General features: G+C 48.1%; 1 protein-coding gene across 3 annotated transcripts in view; it reads left to right on the top strand.

The window, feature by feature from the left end:
* DENND10 (DENN domain containing 10) overlaps nt 1-18,343 on the top strand; it is an 80,365-nt gene that overhangs the window by 23,542 nt on the left and 38,480 nt on the right. For all 3 annotated transcript variants that reach the window (XM_078772139.1, XM_068106535.2, XM_078772140.1), the window contains one exon: nt 14,135-14,246. In XM_078772139.1, the coding sequence (XP_078628265.1) occupies nt 14,135-14,246 (112 nt within the window). The remainder of the gene's footprint in view (nt 1-14,134; nt 14,247-18,343) is intronic.

The following is an 18,343-nucleotide window of genomic DNA, read 5'->3' on the forward strand; positions in this document are numbered from 1 at the left end:
CCAGGCACTCAAAGGACAAATGAGTAGGATGGTACACACACTTATGTACTGTACAATGAAAACGAGGAGAAAAATACATAAAATGTCATAGCCCCCGTGGTTTTAGTAATTTTGCTGTACGGAATTAAAGGCCGTCACTCGGCCATCTTTGGTCGGATTACAAAACAAAATCTTCTGCATATTGTCGTGTGACTTCCCCTCGGTTAAGACCGGGGAAATCACGAATGGCAATCGAGCGTTAATGAGGCAACAATCAATGGCGGACTTCACTCTATATGCGCGGGAGGAAGAAAGGAAAGAAGAAGAAGCGGGATTTACCTGACGGTCCACGCGCAGTCTTCAACCTGCGAAAAGTAACTCACACAAACCCAATTTATCGTACAAAAATAAACGCGGCTTTATTGACGGACCCCGATACAAAGAAACGCACCGATGAACGAAACCCCTCTTATGGATCGCTCCCACACAGACTTCGACTACAGGACAAATGGCAGGATAAATAAAGCAATCGTTGTGTTCTGTGTGGTGCGTCTTATCTTTTGCCTGGATGTCAGGTCGGTCAGGCTCCGTTTGACGCGGCTCTGGTTGGCACGAACCGCTCGGTCCTGTCTGCTGGCGTACCACTGGCCCTCCGCGCGACTCGAACGGGTCGCGTGCAGCTCGCTCCTCCGGCCGTGCCCAGACTCGTCCACGCGGAGTCGCTCCCTTGTACAGAACCAAGATGAGAGGGCCGACGGCACAGGAACGCGCAAAGGGCAACAGGAGAAGAAAGGAAAGGGCCTCCAACGCAGGAAGGCAGGAAGAGACGGGCCGAGGTGAAGAGGCGAAGAAGTGAAGCGAAGAGAAGAGCGAAGGGGCCAAGAGTCGAAGAACAAAGGGGGTCAAATGTCGGTCTCTCCTCACTTTTATCAGATGGCCTCTGACGTCACTCGCGCTTCCCTTCCAATCAGCATGCCACTTCTGGCTTGCCTTTCGCGCCCTCCTCACGTCACCGGTTCTTCTTCTCCAATCAGCGCGTCGCTTCTTGCTCGGCTTTCGCGCCCTCTCTGATTGGCCGAGCGCTTCACGCCTTTGGTGTTACGTCATCGGTTGGTGGCCAATCAGTATGGCATGTCCTTCACCTTCCCTACTCTGCCAATCGGCGACCTGCTCTTTACTCACCCCTCCCCCCTGTCAATCACGAGTCCTTCTGGGCGTGGCTATTGCCTGCCTGATCGATGTTTGCTTGCCATGCCGCCATAGTGCGTGGTTGCTTCCTGTCTGTTCTTCCGTAAGTTATTGTGGCGGAGGGGGAATTTAATTAGTGTTGTGCTAATGGGCCTAACTACTGTCTATTAGTGCATTGCCATATGGGACACAGGTATGATCACAGATTTGACATACCGGGGAGTTAACATAATCCCTACTCTACCTATCACACGATCATCTTTGTTTGATCACAGGTATACACTTAATCGGACAAACCACCTAAACAGATCCCTGACTTACTGTACATCAAAATGGTTCTTGCTATCCACGATCATCGGAGCACCTACCTATGCAGATCTACCTAAATCTATATATGTCCCTACCCAAAATTCATAACATCTTCTTCTCGACATCTTCTGCATATGTATACCGTCATGTATTGTCTTTGTACCAGGTATGAACAAAATTGGTCCATACATCTCCGAGATATGGTTGCGGACGCACGCGCGAATGGGTGTATGGACAGATGAGATCCAATCCATAAGCCCACGTTTCAGACTGAGTCCAACGGGGGCTAATAAAGTTAACCCCCCCTATAGCACCAAATATTAAAATACCAGGACTCGCACAACAGTGGTTGTGGTTCATTATGGACTGCAGGATGGTGTTGTACAGGGCTAGTGTAGCACAGGGCTGGAGGATGGTGATGAGGAGAGGGATGCTGAATCTGCATTACTGCAACTTCAACTACCACAATGGGTCTCCAACTCCAAAAACCCACCCGTTCCATTCAGTTACAGCCGTTGTTACCTCTGCCAACGAAGGTGGATGGAGGAGGTTATGTTTTCACCCCTGTCTGTTTGGTTGTTTGCTTGTTTGTCTGTTTGTGAACGGGATATCTCAAAAAGTTATGGACGGATTCGGACGAAACTTGGTGGACAGGTTGGGTGTGTGACAAGGAAGAATCGATTCAGTCTTGGTGAACATTCGAATCCGGATACGAGAATTAAAAAAATTTTTAAAGTGATTCTTCACCATTGAGTGATGGGGCCAAAAATGATGTGTAGCAAGATATTTCAAAAAGTTGTGGATGACTTGTGACAAAACTTGGTGAATGAGTTGGTTTGGTGACGAGAACAACCGATTAGCTTTTGGTTCAGGTCCAAATCCAGATCCGACCTATCAGTGGGATACAAAACAAACTTTTCAGTCTGGCAGAGGTATGCACTCTACCGAGTGCCGTTTTAGTTGACTTTGAGCCGGCCTTCATGAATGGGTGGTGGGTCCCTATCATTGGCTGCCCGTGGCTGTGGGCATGCCATCTCCTGGATTGTCCCACCCCACGGGGTGACCCCAATAAACAGTCTTGTGCCCACTCTCCAAAGCCGCAGCAGACCTCACCACCATAGCCTACGGTGCAGTGGCTAAACAGTCCGTGCTGTTTCCTCTTAGAGCGCAATGTCCTTCCCAGTTGTGCCTTGTACCAAACTCCTCACCTGGCGTTGCTCAAAAACTGGAGGTTTTACACAACAAACTTGCTCTACACTGTGTGAAAGTTAACACTCGGCCTCCACAGTGCACGTTTTACAATATGACTTTGACTTTTTCCATTACAAGAGTGATCTAACCTACGTGACCCATACGGATCATGCTATTCTTACCACAATCTAGCTATGAATCCCCTCCCCTTCTTCCACGCAACAATATTTCTGATTTCCTTAAAATTTGACGTGTTCCTTTTTCATTTGCATTTTTAGGGATTGTACAAGAAATATAATACTTATCAAGTGCAGTTCAAACAATTACTACACAAATCCATATAAACCCACTCATGAGCTCATACCATTATTTCAATCGCAATTTTTTACAGTACTGAAGATATTTATTCATATTCTTTCATTTATTATAGCGACTAGCGGAAGTCCATGATAAAAAAATACGATGACAAAAAAAAAGGAAGCCTTTTATTCTTGCGCTGGTTGAAAGGACGTGGGTTAGATTTTTTTTTTTTTTTTTTTTTTACAGGATCTAAGGCTTGCAGTGGAGCTGTGCTCAAAAAGTGCATACACACATCTCGCACACATGGACATACAGATGAATACATGAGACACAAACACAGCCACTGAGTTTAGGCGAAATTCCGTCTCTTATTGGGGCTGCTGGGTAACAGCGACCTCACAACAATGGGTGCCGCCTTTCTCACAGCACTCAGCAGAGCATTTCTCGAGGAGGAATTGCCTTCACAACAATGGCGCCGCCTTTCTCACAGCACTCAGCAGAGCATTTCTCGAGGAGGAATTGCCTTCTCCCGATGGATGTCAACCTATGGGGATTGTCCGTGCTTTTATCCTTTTAAATGTTGAACGTCAAGCAAGGAAGCAGCACATACCCTTTTTAAAGTCCCTGGTGTGACTCAAACCGGTCCAATCCAGATGAGTGCTTTTTAGGAGACACCATGTCCTTATTGGATGGCCGTTGGCTCCTTTCAGGAGCTCACCCGCCCTGTGTCACATGTTACTTTTATTCCTGGCAGGGTGTTGCAGTCACGCTCCCCACTAGCAAAACTAGTGAGGGGTGTCGGTTTAGTCGCTGACAATCCGACCATGCGAGAAATGTGGTTTGCCCAAAAAAGATAATGTCTATAATTGAGCCCCAGGAATTTGAATGACCAAACTTCTTCAAGGAGATTGTTAAGAAAGTACTTGCGTACATTGGAAGGTTTGTCTCAAGTGTTGTTCTTCCATTCCTGGGTATGTCAATCATAAAAGATGTTTCTCCGTACCTGTTGATTGTGCTTCGTACATCACACGTTGACAATCGAGTGATGCGAGATATTTCACTCAATGTATTTCCTTTTTTCTTTTGCAGAAACACAGTTCTATACGGCAATCTTCTTTATGGCAATCTTAGATTTTAGCCATTTTGTTTGAAGCCAAGAGATAATCCTGATAAATCTGTATTCTGCAGTAACAAAAGGCGGGCTTTTAGCTTTATGGATGTGCAGAGAGGAACATGTGATGTTCATGACGAGGATCACTTGACAATGAGTCGTCAATTAGATTTTATTGGCAAATGTGATGGATGAACTCCAACAACACTTAATTTTAGCTGCTCGTGTATAGTTTACTTTGAGCTATTGTGATCACAACTTTTTGAGCATTTTCATCAATGTGTATTGAAGATTGCTAAATGGCAAGCTATTATAATAAGTGTTAATCTATCCTTGAGTTTTGGGAAATCCCTAGAAATTGTCAGTCATTTCATATTAAAGGATTTATTCTGTTATCACATCTAATTTAATAAATTTGCTACGAGACTTGAGACTTTTGCACCATACTGTATATTCGAGGTCTCTGCGAAAACTCCTAAGAAGTTGAGGAATGGTTGATCAGAGTAGTGATGGAAATGTACAAAGGAGCGCGCACAGCTGTAAGGACGAAGGACGGGAACAGTGGTGAGTTTGAGGTGAAGGTGGGAGTGCACCAGGGGTCGGTACTGTTGTAGAAATCAATCAAGTCCACAACTTTGTCCCATAGGTAGGTTTAATAACAATCAGATCTCTGGCATCATCCTGTAAAATACAATCATGCAATATGTGTATCAGGATCTTGGCATCATATAGAAAGGATCGATATCAGTCAATGCAAGCAAGCCTAGAATATGAGCGGCTACGTACCATCCAAGACTACATGTCATAGTATAATGTCGCAGGAGTGGCCCAGAGTCGCGGACGTCCGAGGTCTTATAGACGCCTCTCAGCGGTTTAAGTGAGCATCACACCTGGGTTCAACTTTGATACATTTTCACTACATTCTCCCCGCCGTTAGAACTACACTGCTGCTAGGCAGGAATCAAGCGCGCGTCAGCATTAATTGATAGGGGATGTCATTCCATGTCAGTCGGTCCATCCGTAGCGGTCAGGGTGGCGAATTACCCTGCCAGCACGGGTGCGGAAACTACCGGGTACGACATCCCCAAGCCCGGAGTCCCCTGCATCGGAGTAGCCGCTGGAGGCAGGTGTCGGAGGGGGCACCACAGTGCCTTCAGGCAGGGGTGTATCTGGCAAAGGGAGGGACGGCAGATGCTCCATAGGGGAAGCTTCGGGAGAGTCCATAGACTTGTAGATCGGTTCGTCGATATCCCGATAAGGGTCGATGACCCCACAAGGGGCGAGATGGCGTACGGAGACAGTGGACTCACGTCCATCTGCCGTCATCACACGAGCATGCTCGGGATTACCCTGGAGTACCTGCACCTTATCCACTAAGGGATCGTACTTGCTTGTGCGAACCGCACGTTTGAGATAGGCCGGCCCCGGCTCAGCGAGCCAATTGGGTAAAGATCGGATACTACCCGAGCTTCTAGGGTGGTGGAACAGTCTTTCGTGAGGAGTCTGGTTGGTGGCCGTACATAGTAGAGCCCTGATCGAGTTCAGCACCGCAGGTAGCGACCAAGCCCAATTATCTAGGCCCCGGCCGAGGGTCCTGAGGCTTAGCATGACGGCCCTCCATATAATCCCATTGAAGCGTTCGACCTGCCCATTCGCCTGGGGTCTGTACGGAGTGGTGTAACTCGAAGCGACATTATTTTGGAGCAAGAAACACCTCACTTCCTGGGACAGGAACACCGCACCCCGATCGGTATGCACGTAGGCCGGATACCCAAACATAGAAAACAAATTCTGCAGGCACCGTATGACTGTGGCAGCCGTCATATCCGCGCACGTATAAGCGAAAGGGAATTGCGAGTACTCATCAACGATAGTGAGCAGATAACGAGAGTTACTCGACACCGGCAGCGGTCCTTTGAAATCCATCGCCAATCTCTCCCACGGTCTAGTAGCCCTAACCAGCGTCCCCATGGGAGGGTTGTAAAAACGCGGTTTGAGTTCCGCACATACAGCGCAGTCGCGGCAGACCCGGGGGATGTCCTCAACCGAGTACGGCAGATTACCATGACGCACAAAATGAGTGAAACGCGTCACCCCAGGATGACACATAGTGTCATGCAATGCGCGCAGACCCTCCAAAGTTATGATACCCGCGCACGTAGCCGGCCTCGATAAAGCGTCGGCGACCATGTTATCCTTCCCCGGGCGATATTTGATGGTGTAGCAGAAGTCGGCGAGTTCGATACGCCAGCGAGTGATTTTCTCATTCTTAATGCGTTGCGCATGTAAGGTGTCGTACATGAACGCCACGCTTTGTTGGTCCGTGATGATTTGGAAGCATCGCCCGAGCAAGTACGGTCGCCATCGCCGAATCGACTCGACGATCGTGTACGCTTCCTTTTTGACAGACGAATGCCTCCGCTCAGCGGAGGTGAGAGTCCGCGAAAAGAAAGCCACAGGGCGCCCCCCCTAGGAGAGAGTCGCCGCTATCGCATGATCCGAGGCATCACTTTCTAAGACGAAAGATTTGCTCTCGTCAATCGTCGCCACAGCGGCGCCAGCGATGTCAGATTTAAGGCCCCTAAAGGCAGCCAAGGCGGCTGGGCTCATGGGGAACGTGTCGCAGGCCACAAGGGGGCGGAGCTTCATGGAGAAATTTTGCACCCACTTAGAATAATGGGCGAACAGCCCAAGAGCACGCTTCAGCGAAGCTCGATCGCAGGGCGGAGCCATATCGAGCAAAGGTCGCAGACGCTCCTTATCTGGAGCGACAGAGCCGTGGGTCACGGTGTACCCCAGAAGATCTATCGTGCGCAGGGAGTAACGACACTTAGCCTCATTCATGGTTAGGCGATACCTCTGCGCGACCTCGAGGAAGCGCTTCAGATTAGCATCATGATGCCCCTGGTCATGCCCACAAACCGTAAGATTGTCCAGATATACAAAGACATCTGTCAAGTTCTCCTTAGTAATGAGGTCGTCCATAGCCCTCTGAAAACAGGCGACCCCGTTCGTCACCCTAAAAGGTAGTCGGGTGAACTGGTATAACCTTTGACCCGATTCAAAGGCGGTATAGATGCGATCGGCCCTAGAGATGGGGATCTGATGATACGCACTACGCAGATCGAGAGTGCTATAGACTGAGTACTGGGCCACCTGTCGAACCAGTGCGTCCATTCCCGGTAGGGGGTAGGCATCCAGCTGTGTAAAGCGATTAATCGTCTGTGAATAGTCGATTACCATGCGTCTGCGATGCGCTTCACTTCGCACCACTAAGACCTGGGCCCGCCACGGCGAACGGCTAGGTTATATGATACCTTCCTTTAAGAGCTGGGCCGTTTCCTCCGCAATGAATTGCGCGTCTGCTCGCGAGTAGCGCCGTGATTTTACCGCTACAGGTGTGCAGTCAGTGGTCATGTTGGGGAACAGCGAAAGAGGCTCAATTTCCATTCCTGCGAGTGCACACACAGCAAGCGTGTCAGTCCCGCCAAATTCCATTTCCTAACGTCCGTGTCGCTTCAGAAAATCACGTCCTAACAGAATGTCAGCACATAAAGCAGGTAAGGCCATGAGATGTACATCTGGAAACATGCGTCCCTTTATCACAAGCTTCAATCGACATTCCCCTTTTGTGCTGAGCCTCAGCCCTTGGGAGGCCATAAAGATCCGTCGTGTTGTCCCAAGGACCGGCCATCCATGTTTTTGCACCAGTCGATGATCAATAAAACTATCCGTGGACCCCGTATCGATTAAAGCCCGCGCAAAAATGCCTTCGATCATAAGTGGAATAATGGCCTGAGCAAGGCCGGGAGGTCCGGCAGGTAGTGAGCCATCCGAGCGGGATGATCGCGCCTCGCGTGTAGATCCAACGCCGGCTACAGTTTTCCGGTCGTTCGAGCAGCCTCCGGAGGGCACTTGTGTCAAGCGCATAGTTTGCCGTGCCACAGCAGGAGCTTGTAGTTCGTACGAGCAGCCAGCGGATGGCGCTCGTGTCACGCGAGAAGGGTCGAAGCCAACTGTAGTTTCACGTGCTGAAGCAAGAGCTTGTAGTTCATACGAGCAGCCTTCGGATGGCGCTCGTGTCACGCGGTGAGTCTCAAAGCCATCATGAGACGTTCGGATACCAGTCAAGGACGGTCGCTCTGCGTTAGGTCGTGTTAGCGCCACTTGTTTTGGTGGCCCGATGTATCTCACCAAGGTCGAGTGCGCAGCCAGGGGCCCACGAGGAGGAGCGCCGCTCATCAAAGCCGGGTGAGGCGCTCCGCTCCGTGCTCGGCCCGTTGGCTCGGCGATAAGCCCATTCAAGGTCGCGCGAGTTTGTGTGCCCCGCGCAGTCTTTCGACAAACTTTTGCAAAATGTCCTTTTGTCGAACACAAATGGCATATCGCTTCCCGAGCCGGACACGCTGACCTGGGATGTTGTCGATTCCCGCAGAAGTAACACGTAGCGTTTCATCCAGGCTTTGGCCTAGCCGCCGCAGCTGCCGCCAAGCCTGAATCCGGGTTCTCCTCGGGAGCGGCCAGAGGTTCCGCTAGTGTGGTCGAGTCCGCTCCCGTATCCTCGGCGGTAGCTCTCTCCGGGCGCGCGTGTTGAGAAGTCCCCGCAACGACCCGTGTGTGGTCATAGGCGTTAGATTGCTCCCGGGCCTCAGCGTATACGTGTGCCAGCCGTAGAGCTTCCGTGAACGTCAGGTCCGCTGTCTCCAAAAGTCTTAGTCTGAGAGTCGAAGAGCTGATCCCAGAGACAAAAGAATCTCGGACAAGATCATCTTGGACTTGCTCATGAGTGCGTACCTCTTGAGTACTGTCTGCAAGTAGACGTCGCAGCTCTTGGGCGAAGTGATCTATCGACTCACAGGCTGTTGACACCGCGTTGCGAGCAGATGCCTGGAATACACCACACTCCGTTTCTTAATGTAAATCCGTTTTAGCTCTGTCACAGCGGCATTGTACGTCGTACACTGTTCGATGCTCCTGTAGACGCTATGGTGTACTTTAGTCTGCAGCACGTCCAGTTTCGTTTCATCAGTGACAACGGCATCCTGGGCTTTGAACTGATTATCCAGTGTCTTGAGCCAATGCGTCAGCTCAGAGCCCGAATCCACCGCTTGTGGGTCGGCACCAAATGTCGGTACCTGGATCATCTTGTGTCCCGCCATTTCCGCCTCTTGTCCTCGAGTGGACGGCAAGACTGATTGTTATTAAGTGTTGTAGAAATCAATCGAGTCCACAACTTTGTCCTATAGGTAGGTTTAATAACAATCAGATCTCTGGCATCATCCTGTAAAATACAATCATGCATTATGTGTATCAGGATCTTGGCATCATAAAGAAAGGATCGATATCAGTTAATGCAAGCAAGCCTAGAATATGAGCGGGTACGTACCATCCAAGACTACATGTCATAGTATAATGTCACAGGAGTGGCCCAGAGTCGCGGACATCCGAGGTCTTATAGACGCCTCTCAGCGGTTTAACTGAGCATCACACCTGGGTTCAACTTTGATACATTTTCACTACAGGTACTAAGTCCACTACTATTTGTAGCTGTGATGGAGGTGCTGGCTCAGAACATAAAGGAGGGTTTCCCGTGGGAGTTGTTGTATGCAGATGATCTGGTGTTGATTGCGGAACGTATGGATGGACTGAAGGAAAAGATGAACAAGTGGAAGGAATGTATGGAGACAAAAGGTCTGAAGGTGAATATAGGAAAGACGAAGGTGATGGCAAGTGGTAAAGCATGTAGTGAGGTGGAAAGAACTGGGAAGTGGCCATGTGCTGTGTGCAGGAAGGGTGTCGGAGTGAACTCCATTCAATGTACAATGTGCGCTGAGTGGGTTCATCAAAAATGTAGTGGTCTGAGAGGGTCAATAACCGGTGTGGCAGCTACATTCAAATGTAAGGTGTGCACAGAGGGAGCTGCAGATGGAGGAAATGTTGAGTTGGATCTTGGAGCCGGCGTGAAGCTGGAAGGTGTGAAAACATTTCGCTACCTCGGAGACATGCTGAATGGAGAAGGTGGATCAAACTCTGCAACGGTTACTAGAGTGAGATGTGCATGGAAGAAGTTTCGGGAACTGAGTGGCGTGCTGATGAGGAGGGGAGTGTCTTTGAAGCTGAAGGGAAAGGTGTATGTTGCATGTGTGAGAAGTGTTATGATTTATGGGAGCGAGACATGGGTCATGAATGTAGAGCAGCAATGAAGGCTGGAATGGGTGGAAATGCGAATGGTTCGGTGGATGTGTGGTGTATCGTTGAGAGAGAGGAAGACAAATGATGAATTGCGAAAGATGATGGGAATAGAGCCTGTGATTGATGCTTTGAAGAGGAACAGGTTGAGATGGTTTGGTCATTTGTTGAGGAAGGATGAAAGTGACTGGTTGAGAAGAGTGATGGAAATGAATGTAGAAGGAAGTAGAGGATGGGGAAAACCGAGAAAGACTTGGCTAACGATGGTGGAAGAAGAAATGCTGGCAAGGGGGTTAACAAGGAGAGATGCAGAAAATATGGCAAGATGGAGAAGATTGTCATGGGGACCGCAAGGCTAACCCCCGCTCTAGCAGGGAAAATGGCCTTAAAATGCATGTTGTTGTTGTTGTTGTTGTTGCTGCTGCTTGTGCTTCGACTCTGCACTCTTCAATCTTTCCTTTGATGCCTCCCGTCTGTCTGGACGTCAGCGAATTCCACCTCCGTTCACAAGAAGGGTGAAATACAGATCCTCTTAACAGTCATGATATCCATAATCATTGCTGATTTGGTCTTTCTTCTTTTTAAAAAGCTTTTTTTCTTTTTTCTCTGACCATCAGTTTTGGATTCTGTCCCAGTCACTCAATTCTGGACATGCTGCTGCTTCTCAGTACTGGTTGACAGAGTTTGGCATCCTGCCGTGCTTACCAAACTTGCTGACTGCAGCATCAAAGGCAGCCTTCGTACCTGGCAGTGAGGGGAGCACAAAACTCAACACAACACAGAGGATTACAATACCATACACACAAAGTTATGAGTGACGTCTGATGAATGATTTTTCAATATATTGTTATGTCTGGCGGGTAGTGATAGGTAGAGCAGATAGAGCTGTGTAGGTAACATGCTTCAAGGTGTCGCGGTAAGGAAAACTACCTGTAATAAGTTCATGTGTAGGCGTTTTGTCAGTTAAGATGTATAATTGTGAATCTACCAGGAGGTTCGAGTGATAAGTAGTGTAGGGATAAAGGAGTAGCGCCCCTGTGTGTCTTCACCTGGTTAGCCAAACCTTTGTCCCTTTTGGCACTGCAGACCACATAGACATTCCGACGGATCCTTAGTGCAACACTAAATAACGCCCCCCCCCCCCCTGACATGACTGAGAAAGAAACCAGGCCCGGACACCGCCGCATGGGCGCCGCCATTTACACCTCCGACAGGCCTATCCACCTTGAATAGCACGTGCTATGACACCAGGAGCGCGAGTGGGAGTGAAACAGTGGGCGTGCACCTGGGCGAGTCGGTGGAGGAGACCGATTGGTTGGCAGTGCGCCAAGGCTGACGTCACGGGCCAGCAGATATTAACGAGCACCGAACGCCATTTTCGGGCAGTTGAGCAGGAGGACTGGCAGTTGAGCAGTGACATTCCTAGAGTCGAGGAGAGAGGAGTTGGAGTGGAGAAGGAGAGTTGAGTTGGTTTGAGTGAGTGACTCGGCGAACAATTCGTTTCAGGAGTTGGTTTTCCGATCAGATTCCTGGCAGATCCCTGGCCCTGGCAGTCCCGGTGCGATCCTGAGTTGAGAGAGGCCTGGCCCTGGTTGAATTCAGCGTTGGCTTGCTGGTTGAGTTGGCTTGAGAGTTGGCTTGTGAGTCCGAGCCCGAGTGGAGTTCGCTTGCTTCGTGCAGCTCTGCGTTGGACCTTCGGTGCACGGACCTCGTGGGGGTCGACGAGGAGCCTGGAGTGGGCGCTGGCCCGGGCCTTCGCAGTGCTGGGGCGCTGGAGCAAGGGACCTCGTGGTGTGCAGCGGAGATTGGACAGATAAGACGACAAGACAGATAAGACCGCACGCCACGTACACTTTACATAACGGACGTGTTATTTTGGTATTCATATCCCCTCGTCTTGTATTTGATATCAGGTGTGCGGGATCCCGATTTAGGATATTTTATTACCGGCGCTTGCTTTTTCCTGTCCTTGCTTTTATTTGAATAAATCCTTCTATTATTTTCTGTACATACTTGAACGCAGTTTCTGGGTGATTAATTTAATAGATAAGGCTGCAGGGCTCTCGCCGCTCCCCTCCATCCCACGTGCTTGGTGTAGCTTTTTGGAATCCGCCATTGAGTTTTCGCCTCGGGGTTAAGGCCTTCGCGATCGGCATCCGTGACCGCCTGATATTAATTAAAGGCGGTCGCGCGACATATTAGTCAAATAAATAACTTTCCCTGTGGAGGATTAGCATTGAGGGAAGCAATTTGTCAACATAGTACACGGTTATACACAGTCGAACACACACACACACGTATTACCTCTGGGCTAGATTCAAAATGACATACAAAGAATCGATGGGATCGATCGTGCATTTTGTTTTATAAAATCGTGTGATAGATGGCACACACATTGATGAATCACGTTGCCTGTGAAACACTGGATTACCTTGGTGACAGTTCATAGTTGGATCAGGATTCAAACTCTGGCTGGACAGCCGAGAGGTGAGTGTGCATAATTCTAGGCCATCTCGTCAACCCAAACACACCACTCAACTCAACACTCCACTTTATTATGCCATACACTGATCACCTTTAATTATGCTATTCACACCAGAGAAATAAATGAAGGTTTTTTGTGTGTAATTTTTGTTCAAGCCAGACTTTTCACACCAGTAAACACAACACTTTATTTGGACAGTATATAATGCCACAGATTTGTGTCACATTTGGTCGCAAAAATAATAAGAATAACCTGATGTACATGCATGTAGCAAAAACATGCCTACTGCTTCTGTGCATATATAATTAATTGTGGTTATATACATGAAATAATTCCAATTGCACTGGGCCATGGAGAGACACCCAGGCCTAAGGCTTGCGGCCTACCATCTGTGCTGCTTCATAAAATGGTGGCGTATGATTTTAATTGTGGGTGGAATCAGGCTAGTTGTCCAGCCAATGGGTGTACAGCAGTCCTTCGATGGTCCGCCCTCCAATGTACTAATACATACATATGTAGATAGGCCAAACACAGTTCGGCCATTTAGATATAGATGGTCCGACAAATGGAATATGTCTCACCTTGTCGCTCTGATCATATAGCAAATGTCTCTCTGCTGCCAGTGGTAGATTGGCTTTCATTTCGGTCAAGTAATTCCTTAAAAAATCAGAGCAACTTGGTGTGCAATGCATTTGTCACGAGGCCTGTTGCTCCCACTTCACTTTCATGATGGTGGTGTTTTTAATTTTAGTTTTTACTGCTTCCCATCCAGTCTTGTTGACTTTGTTACCTCAGCTTTCCAACCCTGTCCAACTCATCCAGGTCATATGTCTTCTTCCAGGAACACCATTCTGATTAAACCCACAAAATCCATATTTATCACCCACTTCCACTCTAGTTTCCCACTTTTCTACTGTTCTCAGAGGCAGTTCAACCCTTCAGGACTTCAAGCAGGAAGTATACTACCACCACGTATCATCACCCATCCCTATCCATGATATTTTCTCCCCTCCACTAATCCCACCTAATGCGATCCTCCTGCAATACTGGAGGTAGAAAATATGGAAAGATGATTATGATGATGATGGAAAGATGGAAAAAAGGTATAGGGTGGAAAAGAAACTTCACCCTCTCCTTTTCACTTTTTCATTTCATTCAGTCAGTTGCTTGTTCTGTCCATCTTTGGCCTCACTACCCCACTGTCAGTTTGTTGTATCTTTGCCCTCATTTTTGCCATCACTATTCCATACGCCTCAAATTTGTATATAAGAAACATTGACATTAATGTGGGTTATGTGTAGAATTAGTGCAGAACTGTTGGAAATTCAGACATCGCTGTTTTGGTTATCTTCCCAAATGTTTTGCCTTTGTTGTCCTGTCAGATGTGGTGCGTCAGTTTGGACTCGAAACGATAATTATGTACACTGCATTGATGTTGAAGAAGAGGATTGTGGTATTCCATCCACATTTGCAAACCTTGCAAGAATTCACCAGGTCAGTTTGTGCTTCATAGTGTTTGCAAGTGTACTTTTGGGCAATCCCTTTTCTTGCCCTAAATATACAGTGCCTTCAGAAAGTATTCACACCCCTTGCCATTTTTCACATTTAGATATGCAACAGCCTGAATTTAAAATGGATTAAATTGAGATTTTTGTCACTGATTTGCACATAATACCCCATAATCCTAAAGTGGAAATTTTTGGAGGCATTTTTACAAATTAAAAAGAGTTGAAATGTCTCAAATCATAAGTATTCAACCACTTTGCTATGACTCTCCAAATTGAGCTCAGGTGCATCCAATTGTCTTTGATCATCCTCGAGATTTCTTGACAACTTCATTAGAATCCAGCTGTGGCCAATTTAATTGATTGGACATGATTTAGAAAGAAACACACCTTTCGATACAAGATCCCACAGTTGACAGTGCATGTCAGAGCAGAAACTCTACCATGAAATCCAAGGAACTGTCCATAGAACAATTGTGAGGAGGCATAGATACAACAACACAACAACATGCATTTAAAAAAAGGCCATTTTCCCTGCTAGAGTGGGGGTTAGCCTTGCGGTCCCCATGACAATCTTCTCCATTTTGCCCTATTTTCTGCATCTCTCCTTGTTAACCCCCTTGCCCGCATTTCTTCTTCCACCATCTTTAGCCAAGTCTTTCTCGGTCTTCCCCGTCTTCTACTTCCTTCTACATTCATTTCCATCACTCTTCTCAACCAGTCACTTTCATCCTTCCTCAACACATGACCAAACCATCTCAACCTGTTCCTCTTCACAGCATCAATCACAGGCTCTATTCCCATCATCTTTCGCAATTCATCATTTGTCTTCCTCTCTTTCAACGATACTCCGCACATCCGTCGAACCATTCGCATTTCCACCCTTTCCAACCTTCGTTGCTGCTCTACGTTCATTACCCATGTCTCGCTCCCATAAATCATAACACTTCTCACACATGCAGCATACACCTTTCCCTTCAGCTCCAACGACACTCCCCTCATCATCAGCACGCCACTCAATTCCCGAAACTTCTTCCATGCACATCTCACTCGAGCAACCGTTGCCGAGTCTGATCCACCTTCTCCATTCAGCATGTCTCCGAGGTAGCAAAATGTTTTCACACCTTCCAGCTTCACACCGTCTCCAAGATCCAACTCAACATTTCCTCCATCTGCAGCTCCCTCTGTGCACACCTTACATTTGAATGTAGCTGCCACACTGGTTAATGACCCTCTCAGACCACTACATTTTTGATGAACCCACTAGCGCACATTGTACACTGAATGGAGTTCACTCCGACACCCTTCCTACACACAGCACAGGGCCACTTCCCAGTTCTTTCCACCTCACCACATGCTTTACCACTTGCCATCACCTTCGTCTTTCCGATATTCACCTTCAGACCTTTTGTCTCCATACATTCCTTCCATGTGTGCATCTTTTCCTTCAGTCCATCCATACTTTCCGCAATCAACACCAGATCATCTGCATACAACAACTCCCACGGTAAACCCTCCTTTACGTTCTGAGCCAGCACCTCCATCACAGCTACAAATAGTAGTGGACTTAGTACCGACCCCTGATGCACTCCCACCTTCACCTCAAACTCACCACTGTTCCCGTCCTTCGTCCTTACAGCTGTGCGCGCTCTTTTGTACATTGCCATCACTACTCTGATCAACCATTCCTCCACTCCTAACTTCCTCAATGCCCATGTCAATACTTTGCGTGGAACCCGATCGAATGCTTTCTCCAGATCAACAAACCCAAGAAACAACTTCTTCCTCTTCTCCATGTACTTCTCCTGCAACTGCCTCACAATGAAAAGCGCGTCTGTCGTTCCTCTTCCTGGCATAAATCCAAACTGCATTTCGTCGATCTTCACTTTCTTCCTTATCCTCCTCTCCAACACCCTTTCCAATACCTTCATTCCATGCTCCAATAACTTTATCGCTCGGTACGAGCCACCACACTCCAGAGGGTCACCTTTCCCCTTGTATAGAGGGACGAGGGTACTCAGTTCCCAAACCACTGGAATGCGGCCTTCTTTCACCACCAGATTACAGATCTCTGTCATTCTCTTCACACCCCAACTTCCTGCTGCCTTCAACATATCGCCCACAACTCCCGTCGGCCCTCCCGCTTTTCTACCCTTCATTGCTTTTATCGCTTCCTCAACTTCCTTCTCAGTTATCTTCTCTGCCGGTCCTAAAACTGGGTTACTCTCTATGTTGCCATCCCATTCATTCTCTGTATTCAACAGCATTTCCATATATCTTTTCCATCTTCCTTTAATTCCATCTGGGTCGACAACGATTTGTCCCACTTCATGCTTCAAGCAGCTCACCCCCATCACATCACACCTCTCTTTCGCTATCTGCTTTGCAATCCTGAATACCGCTCTCTGACCCTCTTCCGAATCCAAGCGTTCTCCGAACATTTTCCTACATGCGTCCTGCGCCTTTGCTACCTCTTTCTTTGCAGCCTTCCTGGCTGCCTTATAACTTTCATGCTCTGCTGTTTCTGCTCCCGTACCCTTCGCCTTCTGCCACTCCTTGAACTTCTTCCTCTTCTCGTCAATCCTCTTTCCAACTTCATCATCCCACCACCATGTTTCCGAGTGCCTCGGTGGTCCTTTTGTCCATCCACATACCTCACCAACGGCTCCCAACAGACTAGCTTTCATTGACATCCAACCACTTTCAAGCTCAACCACATCATCCTCGACCCTACTCAGCCTCTCTTTTAATGCCTCCCTTACTGTCACCTCTTTCAACCTCCACACCTTCATTCTCGGTTGGTACTTCACCCGCCGAGCTCTCCTCGCACCTTTCACCCTTACGTCGCAGACAACCAAGTGGTGCTGTGAAACAGCCTCCTCCCCCGGGATCACCTTTGTGTCTCGGAGGTGCCCCCTATCTCGCCTACGCACCATCAGGTAGTCAACGGTTGTCGTCGACCCACCTGACGTGTATGTAACAAGCTTATTATCCTCTTTCTGGAACTGAGTATTACGAATCAACAAATCAGCTCCATCAGCAAACTCCAAAATCCTTTCACCCTCTCCATTTCTCACACCATATCCGTAACCCCCATGAACTCCGTCAAAACCATCCATACTCCTTCCCACATGTCCATTTAGGTCTCCTCCTACCACAACAACTTCCTCATCTTTCACGTTTTCCATCAGCTTCTCTATCGCACACCAGAACTTGTCCTTCTCTTCATCGCTCCGACCAACCTGCGGAGCATATCCCGAGATGACGTTCACCAAGAGCTTTCCAATCATCATTTTCACCATCATCAACCTATCACTCACTCTAGTCACACTCACCACACCGTCTACAAACTCCTTAGAAAACAGGACACCAACACCATTCACGCCCTCCAGGCACCCTTGCCACACAAACTTGTATTTCTGTCCCTGCCTACCCTTCACCATTCTCACACCACTTCCCTTCCATCTCGTCTCTTGCACACAACATATGTCCACTCTTCTTCTGACCAATACTTCCACCACTTCTCCTGATCTCCCTGTCATTGTCCCTACATTCCATGTCCCAAACCTCAGAAACCGATGTCCACTTCGGGCTGTACCCTGCCCACATGTAGTTGTAATTGTCATGGTTCTCTTTTTGAGGCAATGTTTTTTATGGCCGGATGCCCTTCCTGACGCCAACCCTCTTTTTTTTTTTTCTTTTTTTTTTTTGTATACTGAATCGAGGCTCGTGAAAGAGCTGACATTTACTTCACAAACAAATCAACCAGACAAACAAAATATATAAAAAGAGGGAGTGGAAGACAAGAGAATGGGAAGCACGCAAACACTTGAGAGCACACAACATTTAAGAGCAGGGAGATGTGTGGGAGGGAGAGGGCTTGGGGGGAGGAGGCGTGGGAAGGGGGGGGGGGAGCTCTTAGTCGCCTCCTACGACACGCAGGGATACGGCGTACCTATTCTTATCCAGGGTACACACTGGGATGAGGAGGCATAGATCTGGGGGACAATTTGTAAAAATGCCTACAAAAAATTCCACTTTGAGATTTTGGGGAATTATGTGTAGATCAGTGACAACAAATGTCAA

This window comes from Myxine glutinosa, chromosome 2, assembly GCF_964187855.1.
Source record: "Myxine glutinosa chromosome 2, kmMyxGlut1.1, whole genome shotgun sequence".
In the NCBI taxonomy this organism is placed as follows: domain Eukaryota; kingdom Metazoa; phylum Chordata; class Myxini; order Myxiniformes; family Myxinidae; genus Myxine; species Myxine glutinosa.